This window comes from Theropithecus gelada, chromosome 11 (assembly GCF_003255815.1).
Source record: "Theropithecus gelada isolate Dixy chromosome 11, Tgel_1.0, whole genome shotgun sequence".
Taxonomy (NCBI): Eukaryota; Metazoa; Chordata; class Mammalia; order Primates; family Cercopithecidae; genus Theropithecus; species Theropithecus gelada.
Window position 1 is genome coordinate 126,443,419 of NC_037679.1, and position 22,719 is coordinate 126,466,137.

The 22,719-nt window shown below is 41.7% G+C and overlaps 1 protein-coding gene across 2 annotated transcripts in view; it reads left to right on the forward strand.

Moving 5' to 3' along the window:
• FGD4 (FYVE, RhoGEF and PH domain containing 4) overlaps positions 1-22,719 on the forward strand; it is a 116,363-nt gene that overhangs the window by 78,728 nt on the left and 14,916 nt on the right. For both annotated transcript variants that reach the window (XM_025403507.1, XM_025403506.1), the window contains 6 exons: positions 987-1,045; positions 1,349-1,495; positions 12,148-12,320; positions 16,906-16,936; positions 17,454-17,546; positions 18,160-18,285. In XM_025403507.1, the coding sequence (XP_025259292.1) occupies positions 987-1,045; positions 1,349-1,495; positions 12,148-12,320; positions 16,906-16,936; positions 17,454-17,546; positions 18,160-18,285 (629 nt within the window). The remainder of the gene's footprint in view (positions 1-986; positions 1,046-1,348; positions 1,496-12,147; positions 12,321-16,905; positions 16,937-17,453; positions 17,547-18,159; positions 18,286-22,719) is intronic.

Genomic DNA, 22,719 nt, shown 5'->3' on the forward strand with positions numbered 1-22,719 from the left:
TGGTAACAGAATTAGGCAGGCCAGTATTCACAAAACAAAAAAGAAAGGAAGAAAACGGGACGTGATTTAGGATTGAGAGGTTTTCCCTGCGGTCAGTCCCGCAAGAGGTCTCAGCATCCACAGCACTTCACCAGCAGCCCCTGGAGCTGCCATGATGTCCACACCAAAGAGTTCCCATTCCCAGCTGCCACAGCAACAAAACCCTCCAACACTGGCCTCAGAAGATCCCTTTCACCCGACCCAGGCTAGAATTGTGAATGTATTTTCCCAGAGAAAGTAGGCTATGCTTAGTGGTTAATTTGCTCATACAACTAGTAAAATACTTACTACTCCTGAAATATTTTAGAACTTTTGAGTCAGAAACCTGGGTTTAAATCTGGCCCTCCAATAGCATAGCTGTGTGACCTCAGCCAAGTTGTATTACTTCCCCATTTCATTCATCTGCCAAATGAAGCTAAAATACTTAATGGTTTAAGGCTGTGTAAGAATTGATACTGTAAGTACCTGGCAAAGTACCTAGTATGGAGTTAGTGTACGCTGTAAGTTTCAAAGTCTTTGAGTATAGAAGAAACTGAATTTTTGTTTACATTTTGGAGAACTATTCTGATTTGGGCAGTTCTGTGCACTCAATACAGGATCCAGGATAGGGGGAGACAAAATAAGTTGGGCTGGGGCCACAGCTCAAGAGATGAACTAAGGAAAAGCAGTGATGTTTCTATCTCTGCTTATTAATTTTGATGGTTCCTTAGGGATTAATTAAACCTGTGAGCCTAATCATCATGTGTGACTTTTCATAAGGAAATACGAAGTTTCAAGTAATCTGCTTACAAATGAACTTTAGAAAGTATACCGTTTATAAATGGAAAATGCCACTATTTTTGTTGTATCTTTGGTCTCAGACTTCTTAATTTAGTAAGTTATTCAGCTATATAGAAGCACAGAAAGGACAAAGCATATTTATTTACTTTTCTTTTTTTCCCATTTAGAATCACTTGAAATTATATCTACAGCAGCAAGCCATTCTAATAGTGCAATAAGAAAAATGGTAAGTGGTTTTCGGAGGAAACAGGAGCCTTCTGATTAGACAATTATCAATAATACTGCTTCAATACTATGTAGATTTGGACCAAAGTGAATTGAAATAGATGAACCAAAAAGAATGTTTATGAAATGTTTAATGTTATCTGGAATAACTCTCTGAACTTGCTAATAACTGATGGAATTTATATCAAAATGTATGCTTACTCCTAATCCCTTCTGAATTTACATTTTAGTTAAGGTCACAGTATTATTAAAGCTACTAGGTTGAAACTTGCCTGTATGTGATCTTGCTGTTTTAATTTCCTAGGAGAACCTAAAGAAACTCTTAGAGATTTATGAAATGTTGGGAGAAGAAGAAGACATTGTAAACCCTTCAAATGAACTAATAAAAGAAGGACAGATCCTCAAACTAGCTGCTCGGAACACATCGGCACAAGAACGCTACCTTTTCTTAGTGAGTATTATAGTGTTACAAGTCATATAAGAACTATAGGCCGGGCGTGGTGGCTCACGCCTGTAATCCCAGCACTTTGGGAAGCTGAGGCAGGCGGATCATGAGGTTAGGAGATCGAGACCATCCTGGCTAACACGGTGAAACCCCGTCTCTACTAAAAATACAAAAAATTAGCCAGGCATGGTGGCGGGCGCCTGTAGTCCCAGCTACTGGGGAGGCTGAGGCAGGAGAATGGCGTGAACCCGTGGTGAACAGTGGTGCCGAGATGGCACCACTGCACTCCAGCCTGGGCAACAGAGCGAGACTCCATCTCAAAAAAAAAGAACTATATATAAAAATGTGGCTGGGCACGGTGGCTCATGCTTGTAATCCCAGCACTTTGGGAGGCCGAGGCAAGTGGATCTCCTGAGGTCAGGAGTTTGAGACCAGTCTACTAAAAATACAAAAATTAGCTGAGTGTGGTGGCAGGTGCCTGTAATCCCAACTACTCAAGAGGATGAGGCAGGAGAATTGCTTGGACCTGGGAAGTGGAGGTTGTAGTGAGCTGAGATCGACAGAGCGAGACTCCATCTAAAAAAAGGAATTATATATAAAAATAGTTGTATACAGCGTGGAAAAGTAGAATGTTTCCTTATTCACCAAAGCAATTATATCTAACCTGTTTTAGTCAACATTCCATTTAGGGGATATTCCATTTAGGGATTCCATTTAGGAAAATATTCTAAGTAACGTATTTTTCTGTAATTTTTCTGTATACTTGGTATGCATGGCCAGCAGTAGTGGCCCATCTGGAGCGGTGCTGCAATGATGCTGCTTGCAGCAGGAGAGGCATGGCCAGGGCAGCTACCCAGTCGCAGCTGCTGACCCAGGCATTCCTGGGAAGCCCCTGTACCCCTGCAGGCTCAGAAATGCCTGCTCCCACTGCCTGGCCTCTCCCCGCTCCCAATGCCCATTCCGATTTCGGAGCAAATTTGGGGTCAAGCCTGGGTGCTGTTGCAAACCAGCAGGGTGTGCACACACTGGGGACAGTGCTGATATGCCAGCCCCCTGGTGTCTCAGCCTCTTCTAGACTTTGGGTGCCAATGAGCATGGGAGGGAAGCCAAGGGGGTGCTGAGGGTGGCTTGGTGTGGCCCTACATGTTCCCCAGTGCCAGCAGTGGAAGCCGCTTGTGGTATACTTGGTCCAGCCATAGCTTTGCAGGGAGCCGGCACCCATGCTGGTGCCTGGAAATGCTCCCCTTGCTGTAGCCGGCATGCCTGGCTGTGCACATGACCCAGAACCCGTGCTCGCTCATTCATGTACCCCTTGCTGCTCCAGGCTTGCCCTTGGCAGGTGTGGGATCTGGGCTGGTAGCACAAGCCAAGCGCAGCCTGCCAGGCCAAATGGGCAGAATGAGCCCAGCAGGCCCAAGCAGATCTCAGGCAAAGGAGCCACTGGCCACAAAGGTTTACGGCTGACAAAGCAACACCCCAAGGATCCTTTGATGGTATAATTTACTTCAGTGGCACATACTGACAACAATTTAACTTTACACATGTGGGATATGATACTTTCGGAAATGCTCCTTTTGCTTGTTTCAGATTTTCTCTTTCATTCTCAGGTAATTGGGTACCATTTCCTGGATATTTTGTTGGTGTGTCATTTCCTGACATCAATTCTCTTCCTAATCCTCTGTAGTCACTATTTTTAATCTTTCTAGGCTAAAAATATATATAGGCCTGGTTGTAAGACTTATGTCTAAAATATCTATGGGAAAAGTACATGAGTTCTCTAGATAGTTCTTTCTCACTGCAGTCAGTCCTTGGCCCTTTCTTCACTTCCTGGAAATGACAGTCTGAGGCTTATCTCAAATATAAGAGCACTTCCTGGGGCATCCAGACCATTTTTTTTTTTGGACTCTGTCCACCTGACCTTTACTCTTTGTTATCCTAATGAATTTCAGTTCCTTTCCGTATCTAATAAGATGATAATAAGAATCATAATAATAATATGCATTGACAAAGAATAAGCTAGCATTGAATGGTAGCTTAATAAACGTTAGCTTTCATTCTGATTGTTATTAAAGAGAAACAGACACATGGGTGAAAAGGCTGCCTGGTGACTGGCATACACTGCATTCTTACGATGTTATTCATGTCTGACTTTTCTGCTGCGAGGCAGTCATCTCACCCACCATGGCATGAGTTGTCATGGGGGCTTAGAGACTTCTGTGTCTGATTCCAGTCTCCATTGAAAGGAAAACTTAGGCACTAATTGTCATGCAGAGGGGTGTTCAGTACAAGGGGTCTTGACAAAGTTCATGGAAAATGCATATTATGAAAAAACTATGCATAGATTTCAAAGCATTTTGCAACAAAATAAACCCATAGTAACTTATTATAACATGTCCAAACAGTATCTGGTTTGAGGCACTAAGAAGGGTAAGACATCAGTTTGAGGCCAGGCACAGTGGCTCATACGTCTAATACCAGCACTTTGGGAATTCGAGACAGGAAGATGGCTTGAGCTTAGGAGTTCAAGACCAGCCTGGGCAACATACAGAGACCTCCCTGTCTCTACAGAAAATTTAAAAATTAGCTGGGCATGGTAGCTTGCACCTGTAGTCGTAGCTACTTGAGAGGCTGAGGCAGGAGGATCTCTTGAGCCAAAGAGTTCCAAGGCTGCACTGAGCTATGACCATGCTACCCAGCCTGGGTGACAGAGTGAGACCCTGTCTCAGAAAAATAAATAAATAAAAAATAAAGACATCAGGTTGAATCAAAGCAACATGAATTCTGTTAAAGTTGAAGCAAGAACAAACATCAAACTTACGGTGAAGCTTGGATGCAAAAATGACAAAATCATTGATTCTTCATGAAAAGTTAATGGAGACAGTGCCACAAAGAAATCAGCAGTTTACAAATGGGTAACTGATTTTAAGAAGGGTCAAGACATTGTTGAAGATGAAACCTGCAGCAGCAGACCATCCACATCCTTTCGCTAGGAAAAAATTCATCTCGTTCCTGCCCTAATTGAAGAGGACTGACAGTGAACAGCGGAAGCAGTAGCCAATACCACAGACATCTCAGTGGGGTTCATCTTGCACAAGTCTGACCGAAAAATTAAAGTTGAGCAACTTTCCACTCAATGGGTACCAAAAATGTTGCACCCAGATCAGCTGCAGACAAGAGCAGAAGTTTTGGTGGAAATCTTAAATAAGTGGCATCAAGCTTCTAAAGCATTTCTACAACAAATTGTAACAGGAGATGAAACATGGCTTTCCCAGTACAATCCTGAAGACAAAATACAATCAGAACAATGGTTACCAACAGGTAGAAGTGGTCCAGTCAAAGCAAAAGAGGTCCAGTCAAGAGCAAAGGTCGTGGCAAGTGTTTTTTGGGATGCTCAAGACAATATGCCTGCTGACTTTCTCGAGGGCCAAAGAACAATAACATCTGCTTATTATGAGACGATTTTGAGAAAGCTAGCCAAAGAGTTTCGCAGAAAAACACCCAGGAAAGCTTCTCCAGAGTCCTTCTAAACCATGACAATGTTCTTGCTCATTATTCTCATCAAACAAGTGCAATTTTTTTAGAGTTTTGGCAGAGAATCATTAAGCATACACCTTACAGTCCTGGTTTGGTGGCTCTGACTTCTTTTTGTTTCCTAATCTTAAAGAATCTGTAAAGGACACCCATTTTCTTCAGTTAATAGTGTAAAAACTACTGCATTGCCATGGTAAAATTCTCAGGACCCTCAGTTCTTTAGGATGGATTAAATGACTGCTATCATTGATTACAAAATTGAACTTGGTAGAGCTTAGGTTGAAATAAAATTTTTTCTTTTAATTCCATTTTTCCACAAACTTTTAAAAGTGTTTTTGTACCAGTCATGTTTTTAAAAGAATTTGGTCGCTATATGACCCACTAGTTCTACTCCAAGTTTTTATAATTCAAGAAAATTGAAAACGTGTGTCTGCACAAAAACCTGTACATCTTTGTCCATAACAGCATTATTCATAGTAGCCAAAAAATTTGAGACAACCTAAATGTCCATCAACTGAATAGATAAACAAAATGTGGTATGTTCATGCAATGAAATAGTATATGTCGAGAAAAAGGAATAAAAACTTATAAATGCTACATGGATTAACCTTAAAATGTTGTGTCAAGTGGAAGATGCCAGTTACAACAGACCATCTACAGTATTTATATGAAATGTCCAGAAAAAGCATATGCATAGAGACAGGATGTAATTAGTGGTTCCCTAGTACTAGCAAGGAATGGAAAATGGATACAAGGTTCCCTTTTAGAGACGTAAAATGTTCTGTTACAGATATCCTAAAAACCATGATTTGTACATTTTAAAAGAGTAAATTTTATGGTATGTGAATATCTTCATAATTTAAAAATGTGTATTTTTACCAGATTAACTATAAAAGTTCTCATTTGTGCTAAACAGAAGTACTTCTTTCACAGGTAATATAGAGAGCTAGATAGAAAACAAGGATGTGTCATGTTGGGGTTCAGAGTCCTCTTCAGAGGTCTGTTATAAAAGATCAGATGATTGCCATCGGAAAGGCAAATCGGGGTGGGGTGGGGGTGTGGCATATGAAGCGGGAAAGCAGTGGGAAAGCACCAGCATCAGGAGGCAGAGGAGCAAGCAGAAAACGTGGGCAAGAGCCTTTATTGTGGTTTCTGCAGGAAGGAATGGGCAAGACAGAGCATCAGGATTAGGAATGGCTAGTTGGAATAATTTCTTTAGGGCTTAGGGGCCAGGCTTAGGGTCTGTTGTCCTGGCCCTGAGGTGACTGGGGCAGGAGAATAGTGGCCCAGAGAGTAAGTGTTCAATACAGGAGGTGACTGCAGGTATGAGTTCTGAATTGGTTGATTTCCACATGAAAGGTGTGTTACTCTCTCTAGGAATTGGATAACCCTGGGAGGGGCAGTCCTGTCAGTGTCAACAAGGCCTTAAGATGCCTAAAATCAAAAATACATAAATAAAAAGACATGCTTAATACACTATTCTAGACAACATAACCGGGAGCCAATGTCTTTCCTCTGTCTTTGCCTTTTAGGTGCTAGGATCATTTTCCTTTCTCCTCTTCCTCATTAATGTGACAGCCTCTGCAGTTAAACTGAGCTCTGGGTCTAACCAATTGCCTCGGCCTAATTTTCACATTTGGGAGTTATTTTGGAAAGAGGTTTATGTTGCATATCTTGGTGCAGAGCTGAATTAAACAGCTCTTTGGAGGACAGGTGGCAAAGAACCTTGGGGAAAATGGCAGTCAGTGACTGAGGAAAAGACTCCTCCTGTTCCAGCTACTTTAAGCCATCAAACATATCATGCCATTGCCTCCCAGGAGAATGAGGTCACGTGGCAGGAATTTTAGGAGAGCCACATTCATTCTTTGAAGACCATCTTAGAAACATTTCCAGTGTCATGTTGGTTCTTTTCATCCACCTTCTCCAGTGCTGTGCTTGTCACAGAATCCTGCCTCGCCAGTGCACATTTATTCCCATGGAGCCTCTCGTTCTTTTGCTTGTAGAAACTTCAGAAGCACCATTTTTATCTTCTTTTCTCTCTAGAAAGGTAATGAGGGTTAGTTTTCTGTTTCCTACACTTGAGATACTACATTTGTCTGGAAAACCAAACTATATTTAGAATCCTCTATCTGCTTTTAAATGATCTTCATGTGTTTGCATGTTTTCATGCCTCCACACCATACTTTTTCATGGTTTTTTATTTTAATGTAGGATGCTGTTTAACATAAGCCATTTCATGTTGCTATCACAGAACACCTGAGACTGGCTAGTTTATAAGGAACAGGGGTTTATTTTCTATAGTACTGGAGGCTGGGAAGTCCAAGATTGGGGGGCTGGCATCTGGTGAGGGCCTTCTTACTGCATCGTAACGTGCAGAAGGCCGGCATCACATGGTGAGAAAGAGAGAGAGCAAGAAATCCAATTCATGGCCTCAAGCCCTTTATAATCGGCGTTAGTCTATTCCTGGATTAATTCATAGATTACTGGAGTCCTCATGACCCAAACACTTACATTAGGCCCCACCTCCCAACACTTCTGCATTAGGGATTAAGTTTCCAACACATACTTTTTACACATTACTACGGCAGGTACTCTTGAAATAAACTGTCTGACATCCAAAAGTTTAAAAAAAATAAAATAAAAGCAGCAAATGACCCCGCAAAACAACCAAGACGTTTTATTCTTGGCTCTTTGGAGTTGTTCTGTTCCTTATTTCCTTGGAACTTGATAGAGTCAGATTATTTTTCCCTTATTTAATCTTTGAACACAGAACAAGCACTAGAAATTTTCTCCACCAATATCCTATTACCTTTGGAAACAAACATTGATGAAATTGTCACTGATGAGAAAAGAAAATTGAATTATTTCAGTCAAACATATTTTTAGAGGCTTGAAATAAATACTTGAACAGTAGAGATCAAGAAAGACCCTCCCTCCCTGTGTTTTTAATAATATTGAGGTTTGTTGTTTGTTGTTGTTTTTTTTTTTTTCAAGACAGAGTCTCGCTCTGTCGCCCAGGCTGGAGTGCAGTGGCGCGATCTCGGCTCACTACAAGCTCCGCCTCCCAGGTTCATGCCATTCTCCTGCCTCAGCCTCCCGAGTAGCTGAGACTACAGGCGCCCGCCACCACACCCGGCTGATTTTTTGTATTTTTAGTAGAGACAGGGTTTCACTGTGTTAGCCAGGATGGTCTCGATCTCCTGACCTCATGATCTGCCCACCTCGGCCTCCCAAAGTGCTGGGATTACAGGCGTGAGCCACCGCGCCCAGCCGAGGCTTGTAGTCTTTATCACAACCTAGGACTTGTAGAAATTGCCTCACTAGTCTGAGATTGCTTCACTGATCACTACTTCTAAGCTGTGGGCATGAAATAAAAGGGAATCTCCTACCCTAAAAGGGAAAGTCAATGTTCTTCATACCATAGTTGCTATAATTTCTTTTTTCAGTATCAGGGAAAACCCAGAGGGAAGTAATTATTTGTGAAAGGTGGTGGTGGCTTTTGCTACAGGAGCAAGGTTCATGGAGGGAACAGGACTAGCTACTTGGTTTCTTCCTATATATGATATCTTCTCTGTAAACAATGATTTCAATCGTGCAGGAGCTCCCACCTTCACCTATGCAAAGAAGAAAAGGATATATGTGAAGTCCCATTTAGGGAGAATATAATAGAGGGAATATAGTCCTGAAAGCATGAAAGGGAAGGAGAAACATACACATTTATAAGATAATCTGTCATGTGAGCATAACTACAAATGGTAAATGCTAAAAACCTTCATATTCATGGACTTGTTTCTATAAAACAGCATGAGTGCTGAACTTAAAAGCCACTTTGAGGACAAGTATCAGATAACTCACAAATTTTATGCCATACCATTACATTTGTCACTCAGTTTGCAGGAACAATTTGATTATTGTTGATGGCTGGAATGTGTGACCTCTGTCCCTTGTGCTGGTGGCTCTGCAGCTCCTGCAACATTCACAGCTTCAACCAAATATCCTCCTGAGAAGGCCTTGATAGAAGTGTTAACAGGAAAACTTAGCAAGCAAGCTGTGGCCTTAATCAGACGATGATATGGATGGTGATAAAAACCTTTTGGAGCTTTTTTTCAGATCTCTAAAATCTATGTATAATGAGGGTGTCATTGCCAGATTCAGATACAGTGGACAGTTAGTGATAAAGGCCTACACCCCAAGAGGATATATTTGAGAGGCTGAGACTGGAGGATCTCTTGAGCCCAGGAATTCAAGACCAACCTGGGCAGCATAGCAGTACCCCATATCTATTTAAGGAAAAAGAAAAAACAGCTCTGTCTTTTTTTCCAGTATATAGGTTATATCTTTGGATATATCTGTAATGTGATCATTACAGATGTAATCATTTATTTCTACATTCTCCAGTGTGGAACTGAAATTTATAACATTGGATACAGGAACTTACAAAATGAGAAAACAACTGTGAGAAACTAACATCCAGAATGACTATTACAGACCGTCACATAAACTTGTTGGAATGTTTTACATACCCATCAACCTTTCTTGTCTTCACAGCAATGTGAAACTGAACAGAGGGCCTAGCAGGGCGGATCTAGACTCAAGTCCCAAGGAGAATAAAATGAGAAGACTTGTTGAATTTAGGCACTTAGTCTGTGCAAAGCACTGTTCTACATACTTCACATTTGTTCCATTTAATCTCAGCAACCTGTGAATTTTACAGATAATGACCTCGAGGCATGAGGGTTTGCACAGCTCATAAGAGGTAGAGTGCAGGTTTGAGAGCTGCTTGTCTGGCTTCAGAGCCTCTGCTAATGATAGTACTCAGCTGAAAGTAAAATTTTAGAGAAAATTTGAAGAATTAATAAATTGAGAAATCTTGATGAAGCAAGTAAAATAAAAACCATGTTGAATTTAGCCCACATGCTATTAGGAAAGTAAATTTTAAAGCAATTTTATTCCCTAATTGCTCTGGTCTTAGAAAATACATGTAACCCTAGAAACAACTTGAGAAGTAATAAATATGAAGAAGATGAGTATAGACCTTCTCTCAGGAATCTGCCCTCAAATTAACACAAATATTTAGGGTTTTATTTCTTTGCATATTTTAACATAGTCAAAAGTGAACTAAATAATTTCATAAAGTCTTTGAAAGTGAATTTCTATCGTGTCAGCCTTCTAACATACCATTTTTCATGCAATTAATAGCCCGTGCTTTTTTTTTTTTTCTTTTTTGAATGGAATCTCACTCTATGACCCAAGCAGGAGTACAGTGGCGTGATCTCGGTTCCCTGAAACCTCTACCTCCCTGGTTCAAGGGATCCCACCTTAGCCTCCTGAGTAACTGGGACTATATGTGCGTGCTACCACACCTGACTAATTTTTGTATTTTTTGTAGAGACAGGGATAGTCTTCATTTTTAAAGGTACATCTTGTAAAGAATAAGGCACTGCCTTTAAAGACCTCTAATAAAACTGATGGCTTTTCAGAAAAATCATATGTGGTAAAGTCTTTTTTTTTTTTTTTTTTTTTTTTGAGACCGAGTTTCGCTCTTGTTGCCCAAGCTAGAGTGCAATGGCACAATCTGAGCTCACTGCAGCCTCAGCCTCCTGGGTTCAAGTGATTCTCCTGCCTCAACCTCCCAAGTAGCTGGGATTATAGGTGCACGCCACCATGCCCAGCTAGTTTTTTGTATTTTTAGTAGAAACAGAGTTTCACCACGTTAGCCAGTCTGGTCTCGAACTCCTGACCTCAGGTGATCCACCCCCCTCAGCCTTCCAAAGTGTTGGGATTACAGACGTGAGCCACCGCGCCTGGCCCATATGTGGTAAATTTTTAAGCAAGACTTAAGGATTCATAATACTATTCAAGAGCACTGTGGGATCACAGAGACCTTGGCCCTGTGGCTTGCTTTTTATGTAGGGTTTAATGTCCAAACCCCACATGTTCTAATGAGATTTGAACTAATAAATAGGCTATTTTTTAAAAGCTTAACATTCAACAGTCCGGTTAAAAAAAACAAAAAAAATTGGTGACCAGGTGCTATGTCTCATACTATAATCCCAGCACTTCCAGAGGCAGAGGCGGGAGTATCATTTGAGGCCAGGAGTTAAAGACCAGCCTGGGCAACATAGCTAGGCCCTATGTCTACAAAAACAATTTTTAATTGAGGCCAGGCGTGGTAGCTCAGGCCTGTAATCCCAGCACTTTGGGAGGCCAAGGCAGAAGGATTTCTTGAGTTCAGGAGTTCAAGACCAGCCTGGGCAACATAGCAAGACCTCATCTCTACTAAGAAAAACTAACTGGGCATGGTGGTGTGTTTCTATAGTCCTGCCTACTCAGAAGGCTGAGGCAGAAGGATGGCTTGAACCCAGAAGTTAAAGACTGCAGTGAGTTATGATTGCACCACCATACTGCAGCCTGGGTGACAGAGTGAGACCCTATCTCCAATGTAATAATAATTGCTAAATATTACTCTCTTCTTCTAACACCTAGTTTTAGACTTGCCCTCTAAGATACATCAATGAGAAATTCTTGTGTTTAAGAACTTAAAAGGTTAAGAAATTAAGCTCCTGGTATATCAAAAGGTCCTTAGTAATTTGTTGTGAATTTATTGAACTAATTTGCTTAGTACAGTAGTACAAAACTGTTGATTTAAATGAATATCAATAAAATATGTATGAGTCATGAATGGGAAATATATTTTTCAAAGTGCGAGAATATGATTTTTTATACAAGCATAAACCTCAATGTTTTAGAAAATAATTTTTCTCATGCAGGCAGTACTGTGTTCTCTAGAAATTACTTAGAATTTTTATCTAGGGCTGCCTTTAAAATTGATCAGTTTCCGACTGGGCACGGTGGCTCACACCTGTAATCCCAGCACTTTGGGAGGCTGAGGCGGGCGAATCACAAGGTCAGGAGATCCAGACCATCCCAGCTAACATGGTGAAATCCCGTCTCTACTAAAAATACAAAAAAAGTAGCCAGGCGTGGTGGCAGGCGCCTGTAGTCCCAGCTACTCGGGGGGCTGAGGCAGGAGAATGGCGTGAACNAAAAAAAAAAAAAAAAAAAAAAACACTGATCAGTTTCCCCTATTTATTTTCTTTACTGATATATGTTCTCCTTCCTTGCAGTTCAACAACATGTTGCTGTACTGTGTGCCCAGATTCAGCTTGGTAGGCTCTAAATTCACAGTTCGAACCAGGGTTGGCATTGATGGAATGAAAATTGTAGAGACTCAAAATGAAGAATATCCACATACTTTCCAGGTATCTGGGAAAGAGAGAACACTGGAACTGCAGGCCAGGTAAGGGAACCATTTCTATCACACTGCTTTCCAAAAGCAAGCATCAGAATGAATCATTAGAACAGAATGGCTCTGAGGGTTTTCCCCAAGTGAATACTGCAGATCTCTGGGACTCTGGTTGGATATAAATGCAGAGCTGTAGGTTCTTGAAAAGCAGGAGTCATGTCTCCTCTCTCTCAATTCCTCCATAGTGCCTAGGACAGTGGTTTGTTGACAGTAAGCGTTCAGTAAATTGATTAACTCTTCAGAAATACAGGGTACTCAGAGGATGAAATTATTGCCATCAAGCCAGTATCTTGATTTACAGGAAAAGGTTCTCTCCTAATCCTTCCACCCCTCCTTTTGGTCCACAAATATTTATTGATGCTTGTTATTCCATGCTAATCTCTGAGTCTTTCAGATACTCTACATTTTAGGGCCTCAGGGGCACTTGAATGGAAAGAAATGTTCGTAAGAGGCAGGGTGGTAAGGGTAAAACTTCTCCCACCATAGTTGCAGAATACATGAAGGGAGCCATTAGGGACTCAGGTGGCCTCTGACAACCAGGACTTCTAGAAGGTATGGCTCTTGTTATATTTTTATTGGGAGAGAAAGGTTTGGAGTTCTGGCTAACATTCCCCTAGCCATAAGCTTTTTTTTTTTCCCTTACTTTTTTTTTTTGAGATAGAATTTCACTCTTGTTGCCCAAACTGGAGTGCAATGGCATGATCTCAGCTCACGGCAACCTCTGCCTCCCAGGTTCAAGCGATTTTCCTGGCTCAGTCTCCTGAGTAGCTGGGATTACAGGCACCTGCCACCACGCCTGGCAAATTTTTTTTTTTTTTTTTTTTGAGACGGAGTCTCGCTCTGTCTCCCAGGCTAGAGTGCAGTGGCCTGATCTCGGCTCACTGCAAGCTCCGCCTCCTGGGTTCACACCATTCTCCTACCTCAGCCTCCTGAGTTAATTTTTGTATTTTTAATGGAAACAGGGTTTCACCATGTTGACCAGGGTGGTCTCGAACTCCTGAGCTCAGGTGATCCGCCCGCCTCAGCCTCTCATAATGCTAGGATTACAGGCATGAGCCACTGCACCCAGCCCGTAACCATTTTTAAAGGATTAAAAAGTCCATGAGAACCACTGCAGTTGATCAGAGCTACCTCATGCATGAACCTCTGGAATACAGAGTGCTGTCAGGTTTTGAAATACCTGCTTTAGAAAACAGTCATCCAAGCTGGGCTCGGTGGCTCACGCCTGTAATCCCAACACTTTGGGAGGCTGAGGCGGGGGGATCACTTGAGATCAGGAGTTCTAGACCAGCCTGGCCAACATGGCAAAACCCCGTCTTTGCTAAAACTACAAAAATTAGCCAGGCATGATCCCATTACTGCACTCCAGCCTGGACAACAGAGTGAGACTCTGTCTCAAAAAATAATAATAAGTCATCCATTTATTGTTCTAATGCATGGCCTGGTAAAAATTTAGATGCTTCAGGGGGTCACAGAGCAGAGGGTGAAGAACCAATCCTAGCTCTAGTGGTGTCAATATCCCAGAATCCATGGAGACTCAGAATATTCTTCTGGTCGTTTCCACCATTAGCTTATGCTTCTGGCTGCTCAGGTGAATTTACCCTGAATATTCGTACTTAGTAACTGCTTAAAAGCTGAAATTTCAGATTTTAAAAAGAGAATAAATCATTTTAACAGGTATCTGTACCCACGGAGTCCAAGAATTGGTGAATTTACAGTTTTGGAATGTGGGCAGGCTGGGAAAGTTTGAAGAAACAGCCCGTTCTTTGATTTTCCACAGAGAATATGTACTGAACTTCCTTTTCCTCAGGGAGCAGGTAGCATTTGAAACTTGCCTTTGAGTGTCATTGTTTCCCTACCTCATGGTGGGTTTGGGCCCTAGCCCCTCAAACCCAAGGGCAGAATATATGATGCTCTGCTGAAGGCTCTTGACGGAGTCCTCACTCAGTGGTTGATTTACTGAGCTAATGGCCCTAATGGCCCTGGCAACAAGGAACACTATCAACAGTTCTTTTTTTTTTTTTTTTTTTTTTTTTTGAGACAGAGTCTCGCTCTGTTGCCCAGGCTAGAGTGCAGTGGCATGATCTTGGCTCACTGCAACCTCCATACCCTGGGTTCAAGTGATTCTCATGCCTCAGCCTCCCAAGTAGCTGGGACTATAGGTGCCTGCCACCAAGCCCTACTAACTTTTGTATTTTTAGTATAGATGGGGTTTCGCCATTTTGGCCGGGCTAGTCTCGAACTGACCTCAGGTGGTCCACCCACCTTGGCCTTCCAAAGTACTGGAATTATAGGCGTGAGCCACCGCACCCAGCCTCATCAATAGTTCTGATCATCATAGTTTTCATTGCAGAAAGAATGAAGGCATTGCTGACTCTGAAATTTCAGCACACTTCCAATCTGCAAACCCAAGAGATGTGTGTAACTACAGGGGAGATATTTCTAAGGTTTCTTAGTTTGCCTGAACGGATACTTTCAGTCCTCCTTTAGCCAGTTGGGCTATTTTCTCATCAAGATGGGGCTAACTGGTGAGGAATTTTCTTAAGTACAGGTAGTCATCACTTTATAACATTCCAACACACAGTACTGGATACCTTCCATTTCTTATTGGAAACAGTTATTCTGTCAAAAAATTTTTATTTACCTAATCTCATTGCTTTAGTTATATTTGTGCTTATATGGTGATATTGAACATCTGAATTAAGTGATTATTTTCGGTATGATCTATCATGCTCTTTTTTTTTTTTTTTTTTCTGAGGCTGAGTTTTATTCTTGTCACCCAGGCTGGAGTGCAATGGTGCAATCTTAGCTCACTGCAACCTCCTCCTCCCAGGTTCAAGCAATTCCTCTGCCTTAGCCTCCCAGAGTAGCCAGGATTATGGGCACATGACGCCACACCCAGCTAATTTTTTTTTTTTTTAGTGGAGACAGAGTTTCACCATGTTGGCCAGGCTGGTCTCAAACTCCTGACCTCAGGTGATCTGCCCACCTCAGCCTCCCAAAGTGCTGGGATTACAGGCCTAAGCCACTGCACCCAGCCTATCATGCTCTGTTAAGAATGGGACAAACACTGAAGTTCCAAGAAAGTCAGAGTGCCATAGGAATTATGTGGAATCAAAACTTGGGTATATATTTGGAGATACTGAAAGAGTATTTGATTCTGAAGCTAACTGGGAAAAAAGGACCCCACTTTTCTTGCTAAGGTGTGAGTCAGCCTCAAGACTAAAGTACTTTTGTGCTGCTTCTTCTACTTTCAAAAAGATAAAAAGTATTCTGTTTTATATACAGAATACCATTATGGTTTTCTATTGCTAAGTGGAAATAAAAATATAAGGGGGAAAACAATCTACCATAACTAAAAACTAAAATGAAAAGCTATAAAGACTTGTTGGGTTTCTCTGCATTTGAAAGGCTAAAAGCAGCTAGCAAATAACTGTGCTTCCAGGGCAACAGAGCTGTGGTGGCAAGGCAGAGCAATAGGGAGAGTTTTTTAATTTTTAATTTTTTTTTTTATTTTGAGAAGCAAGATCGAAGCCCCCAGGTGAACAACGAGCAGAAGCTTCCACTTGGCAGACACAGATTCCAGCAGCATTCCTGGCACATCATGGTGTTCAATAATCAATTTGCTGGAAAGATAGATTGTGACACAGAAACAATCCTTCAGCTAGCCTCATGCATATTTCATAACTGTGGGCAGCCAGGTGACCTTCAGGCTAGAATTCAAACTTAGCCCCTCTACCAAGCACATACAAACAGATAGAGCACACTCTTTCATCCTCTTCAGAATTTTTCAATTTGGAGATCTTACCCAGTTCAGACTCCACTACGGAGGATTTTTCAAATGCGGTCTGTGATAGCAGCCAGCAACATAAGCTACCTGCAAGAAAGAGGAACTAACGTTTGCCTTATAGGGAAAAAGGGAACCTGACGACAGTCAAGGAAATTTGTTTTCTACGGATAATTACTAAACACTGGGGTCTCTTCATCTGTAACACCTCCTTCCTATAGGCATTTAAAATTTTTATATGCTTTTCTTTATCTAAAAGGGGTTAGGTTTGGTATTGCCTAAAGCCTTCTAAGAACTGGAAAATAAAATCAAATTGTTTATCAAAGGAAATGTTAAATAGCTCCGTAAGGCTTTACGGAGATATTTTAGATTCTCAAAGATAATTACTATCTCTTCTAAGATGGGCTGTGATTAGTAGCCTTTAGTAGCCTTCATGTGTTTTAGAAAACTGGAAGATTAGCTGTTGTATATTCAGTGTAATGCTATATATACAGTCACCTGATATATCTAACCGGATGATGGTGATTAGACTTCATGTCTGGACAGTATATTAATGGAAGCTAAACCTAACTAGCCTCATCAAATTTTATGTGTACCAAAGTCAGTGAATAGTCTGAACCTGTTTTTAAGATTTTTATTTGTTTAATTGCCAGAGATTAATTTTTATTATAATTCCTTCCGTAACATCCCTGAATTTTCCAGAAAGTTGGAACAACATGAAAGCATAGTTTAATTCACTGGCTGTGAATCATTAATGTTCTTTACATTCACTTTAATTTTGTTTTGTTTTAGTTCTGCGCAAGACAAAGAAGAATGGATCAAGGTACGCCTCATTTCTATTTCCTTTTCTTTCTTTTTTTTGAGACAGAGTCTCACTCTCACCCAGTGTGGAGTGCAGTGGTGCGTCATGTCTCACTGCAGCCTGTGCCTGGGCTCAAGCAATTCTTGCATCTCAGCCTCTCGAGTAGCTAGGACTATAGGCGTGCACCACCATGCCTGGTTAATTTTTTTTGTATTTCGTAGAGATGAGGTTTCGCCATGTTACCCAGGCTGGTCTCAAACCCCTGAGCTCAAGCGATCTGTCTGCTTCAGTCTCCCAAAGTGCTGGGATTACAGGTGTGAGCCACCGCGCCCAGCTTATTTTCACTTTTGTTTTTTAGTAACATCTCTGTGTATACAAATGTGCATATATTGTTGTGTGTGTTTTAATATGCAGTCATCAGAACAGGTTCACTTAATTTTCAAAATGATTCCTATCATAGATATTTGTTTGATAAAGTATATTCGTTGGTTTATATGAGAAACTTTAATGTGTGCTTTGAATTTTACTTATACTTTAGGCCCTTCAAGAAACCATCGACGCTTTTCATCAAAGGCATGAAACCTTCAGAAATGCAATTGCAAAGGATAATGACATTCACTCAGAGGTTTCTGTGAGTTGAATTAAATTCTTAACTTCAAGCTCTTTCATATCTTTGCAGGTGCAGAAGATCTGTCTAATCATTTTGTTCTCCAGCCTTTTCCCTTTACAATGTCAGAACTGGCTGGTTAGACAGAATCTCGTTCTTTCTTAGATGAACACAATAGTGAGTGACTTTTCATTCTACTTGAACTTCTTTGAATTTTTCTTATTCTTTTTTTTTTTTTGAAACAGAGTCTTGCTCTGTTGCACAGGCTAGAGTGCAGTGGCGCAATCTTGGCTCACTGCAACCTCCGCCTCCTGGGTTCAAGCAATTTTCCTGCCTCAGCCTCCCGAGTAGCTGGGATTATAGGTGCATGTCACCATGCTGAGCTAATTTTTGTATTTTTAGTAGAGAGAGGGTTTGACCACGTTGGCCAGACTGGTCTCGAACTACTGACTTCAGATGATCTGCCCACCTCAGCCTCCCAGGGTGCTGGGATTATAGGCGTGAGCCACTGCACCTGGCCTTGTTCTTGAGTTTCAGAACATGGTTTGAGCAATATAGTTAAAGTTCTTTCAAAAAATAATAATAAAAGGGAATTATAGTTTTTTCTATTAAAATTGAATCTTTCTTCCCTTTTTAGACTGCTGAGCTAGGGAAAAGAGCCCCAAGATGGATCCGAGATAATGAAGTGACAATGTGTATGAAATGTAAAGAGCCTTTCAATGCACTGACACGAAGGAGGCATCATTGTCGAGCATGTGGATATGTAAGTGAGATTTCTTGATCATTAAAGTTGCTAGTAACTATATAAGTGATATAAAGTCATCAACTTGGGACACACAAAAAAATGACTTTCAACAAATCACTTAATAAATTTATTTTGGTGCCAACTATGTGCAGAGAACTGTGCTGAGCCCCGGAGAAAAAACGTTAGACAAAAGGTTCCCTGGCTTTACAGAGCTTACATTGTAATGGAGAAGACAGACAAATGAGAATTTCAAATTACTATAGATGAAATAAAACAATTGAGAAGTTAAAAATGGACAGTATTAGTAACAGAGGAAGATTTGGAACCAATTTTGGTGAGAAAAAGAGACCTATCTGAGGGGTTGGTATTTAAGATGATGCTTAAAAGACTGAGAAAGGGGCTGGGCGCAGTGGCTCACGCCTATAATCCCAGCACTTTGGGAGGCCAAGGCAGGCAGATCACCTGAGGTCAGAAGTTTGAGACCAGCCTGACCAACATGGTGAAATCCCATCTTTACTAAAAATACAAAATTAGCCAGGCATGGCGGCACGTGCCTGTAATCCCAGCTACTTGGGAGGCTGAGGTAGGAGAATCACTTGAACCCAGAAGGCGGAGGTTGCAGTGAGCTGAGATCGTGCCATTGCACTCCAGCCTGGGCAGCAAGAGTGAAACTCTGTCTCAGAAAAGAAAGGAAAAAAAGGCGGGGGGAGGGGGGTGAGAAAGAGCCGATAATCAATAGAGACAGGGAGAAACTTCAGACAGTGAAAGTCTATTTGCAAAGCCCCTGAGCTAGGAAGGAACTTGGTCTATTCATGAGACTGCCAAAGGTCATGAGGCTGGAGCATGATGAGTAAGAGGAGGAATGTTAGATAAATAATGGCCAAAGGATGTGTGTGAGAAACAAGAATAGATGGAACCCACAGTACAAGTAGATGTGCTGGCTTTGATGGGGAGAGGAAAACTTCCTCCATTACATCAGAAGGGAAAAAGAAAAAGATGGGTACAAATGTGGGTGAGTTGGCGTTTTTGTTGCTCTGGTGGTGAGAAATGAGGGAGTTTAGGTGCAATATGTGTTTATTTGTTTTTTTGTTGTTGTTGTTTTTTGTTTTTTTTTTTTTTTTTGAGACGGAGTTTCGCTCTTGTTGCCCAGGCTGGAGTGCGATGACGTGATCTCGGTTCATCGCAACCTCCACCTCCCGGGTTCAAGCAATTCTCCTGCCTCAGCTTCCCTGGTAACTAGGATTACAGGCATGTGCCACCACACCTGGCTAATTTTTGTATTTTTAGTAGGGATGGGGTTTCTCCATGTTGGTCAGGCTGGTCTTGAACTCCCGACCTCAGGTGATCCGCCTACCTCGGCCTCCCAAAGTGCTGAGTTACAGGCGTGAGCCACCACGCCTGGCTAAATACATTTTTTTTTTTTGAGACAGAGTCTCGCCCTTTTGGCCGAGTTGGAGTGCAATGGTGTGATCTCGGCTCACTGCAACCTCCACCTCCCAGGTTCAAGTGATTATCCTGCCTCAGCCTCCCAAGTAGCTGGGATTACGGGCGTGTACCACCATGTCTAGCTAATTTTTTGAATCTTTAGTACAGATGAGGTTTCACCATGTTGGCCAGGCTGTTCTCGAACTCCTGACTTCATGATCTGCCCACCTCGGCCTCCCAAAGTGCTGGGATTACAGGCATGAGCCACCACACCTGGCTCCATTTAGGTGCAATATCTGTATGTTCACTGAAGAATGAAGTAGAGTCATCAGTTGAAAGTGAAGGGGAAGGAAGAAGAGATGGGGAGATTCAAGAAAGAGGACTAAGCGTGAAAATTTTCTCTGGGCGGAGAAAGGTGAGCCTAATAGAGAAACAAAGTTGGACTTGGGCACCTGTTAGAAATTTACAGTTATAAATTTAAGGGGACACTAGTCAGTTTAATGGCAGTGATTTTTCTCTAACAAGATACAGCAACTCAGGCCAGCGAAGGCAGATAGCAGGATTTATCCAGAGTAAGTACAATGAGAAAAACACTGGAAGAGAAGGGAAGTATTTGCATCAGAGAGTTAATAATGAATAAGAGAAGTCTCAATTGGATAAAAAGAGCAGGAAAGCTGGGAAACAGGCTGATGGTTAATGAGAAAGTGGTGGGGTCTGTGGACAGAATAATTTCGGTAAGTTCAGAGATGTATGGTAGCGGACGTCTTGGGGCCAATGAATTAGAAATAAGAGAGATGTTGGTAAAAAAAAAATGGGATATGTGAACCTGGCATGCCAGATATGGTTCACCCTCTGGTGTACGGTGACAGTCCCGGGGGTGACCGTGAGATTGGACAGAGAAGGTAGACTGCACGGCGCTGGCAGCAGAGATATAAGGCAGTAGAGCTGGGCTTGTCATGTGAATGTTGAAGTCCACAGACATTGTGGTAGAGCAGAGAACTATGATCTGTTAGTGAGAAATTCCTGAGTGAGTGGGTGTGGGGCAGATGATGAGGAGATGCTAACTCAGTAGGAGAGATGGGTAGAGCCAGACGATGATGGGCCTCAGAGCTGCCACGGGTTTTTGAAGGCAAGAAGAGTCAGGGACTACACGCCTCAGTTCTCAGCCCTGAGGTCTCAGAGGTGACAGAAGGTGAAGTGAAAAAAAAAAAAGAAAGGGCCGGGCGCGGTGACTCAAGCCTGTAATCCCAGCACTTTGGGAGGCCGAGATGGGCGGATCTCCTGAGGTTGGGAGTTCAAGACCAGCCTGACCAACGTGGAGAAATCCCGTCTTTACTAAAAATACAAAATTAGCTGGGCGTGGTGGTGCATGCCTGTAATTCCAGCTACTCGGGAGGCTGAGGCAGGAGAATCGCTTGAACCCGGCAGGCGGAGGTTGCGATGAGCCAAGATTGCGCCACCGCACTCCAGCCTGGGGTACAGAGCGAGACTCCGTCTCAAAAAAAAATTATGTACAGAGCAATATGTTTGGGGATGAGGCGAGAAAATAACCAGAGAGCTGGGCGTTTTCCTGGGATATGAGATAAACAGGAAAGTGGGGCATGACATGGAGTGAATTCTACTGGTGTTTGAGATAAGGGTAGGCACCCAGACCTATTGCTGTGATCCCAAATGTTTCCCTTGGTGGCATGGCAGCCTAAAGGATGGTGCTTCCTGATAATCTAAAGAACCATGCTTCACCCTGAAGATACACATGTTATGTATTGGAGGACACAAGCTGCTTGATATTGGAGCAAGCACTGCAAGACTGGCAGAAAACTGAGGCTGGAATGGTGTAGGTAAGAATCAGGTCATTGACAGCCAGAGATGCCATGGTAAGATGCTTAGATTTGATCACACTTTAAAGGGAATTGGTTCAATGAAGAAAGAGCTGAGAAAGACAGGGAGTAAGTAGTCAGGAATGACTTTAATGTTAAGATTTGGGTGACTGGATAAATGGCAGTGTACTATTGACATAAGAAATAGAAAAATGAAGCAAGTTGAAATGAAGGGGAGAGGAGCAGAAATAAAAACAATAGCAGTTACCATTTATGATGCACCAGTGCCAGGCATTGTTTGAAGTGTGTTGGGTATACTGTTGCTTATGGTTTCTCAATTCCCCTGTGAGGAAGGTTGTATTTTCTCCATTATATAATTCAGAAATGGACTCTTAGAAAAGTTATGTTATTTCTGTTATTTGTTTTTCTTTTTTCTTACTTTCTTCCTGTGGAATTCAGTTCAGATATATATATAACATTACCTCATTCCATCTTCTATGTCTCTCCTGTTTTCTATCTCTGTGTCTCTCTCTATAGCATTTTATTCATCTCTATCTCCTGTTTTGTTCATTTACTCTCCAGTTGTAGCAAATCTGCTGTTTTGTTCATTTTTAATTTTAATTATTTCCAAAAGTTTTTTCCTTCCAAATCTGCCTGACCATTTCTGATAGTTTTTGTTGTTTGCCACTTTATGTTTCCAAACATTTCTTATGTAATTTTCAAATTTGTGTCTAATAATGCCAGTAGCCGAAGACATGTCAAGGGTTCCAAATCTGTTGTTTCTACTAAATTCTAGTTCCTGGAGACTTGCTTTCTGCTGTAATTAGTCTCTTCTCATTGTGAGCTCATATTTGGTTGATACTTCATCATCTTCCTTTCATAAGTTTTGGCGTAATGACCAAGTCTCAGACCCCTTGTCCTCCAGGCCCCATGGACTGTCTCCTAATCCCAGGACTGTCCAACCCCAGCTTTGTTTGCTCCATTCATTCACCATTACAATTTCAGCTTATTGTATGTGTGTTGTTTTGTTTGTTCATTGGGTTTGGGGGCCTTGGAAAGTTCTCTTACTTTAATGTAAAGAAGTAAAGCATTACAATTACTTGCTGAATTTTGTCCAGGATCCAGTTGTATTATAGTAAAACTCTTCTCAGAGTATCTATCTAGTCTGTCATACTGACAGCAGCAAGAGTCAGAAACATATTTAATCGTG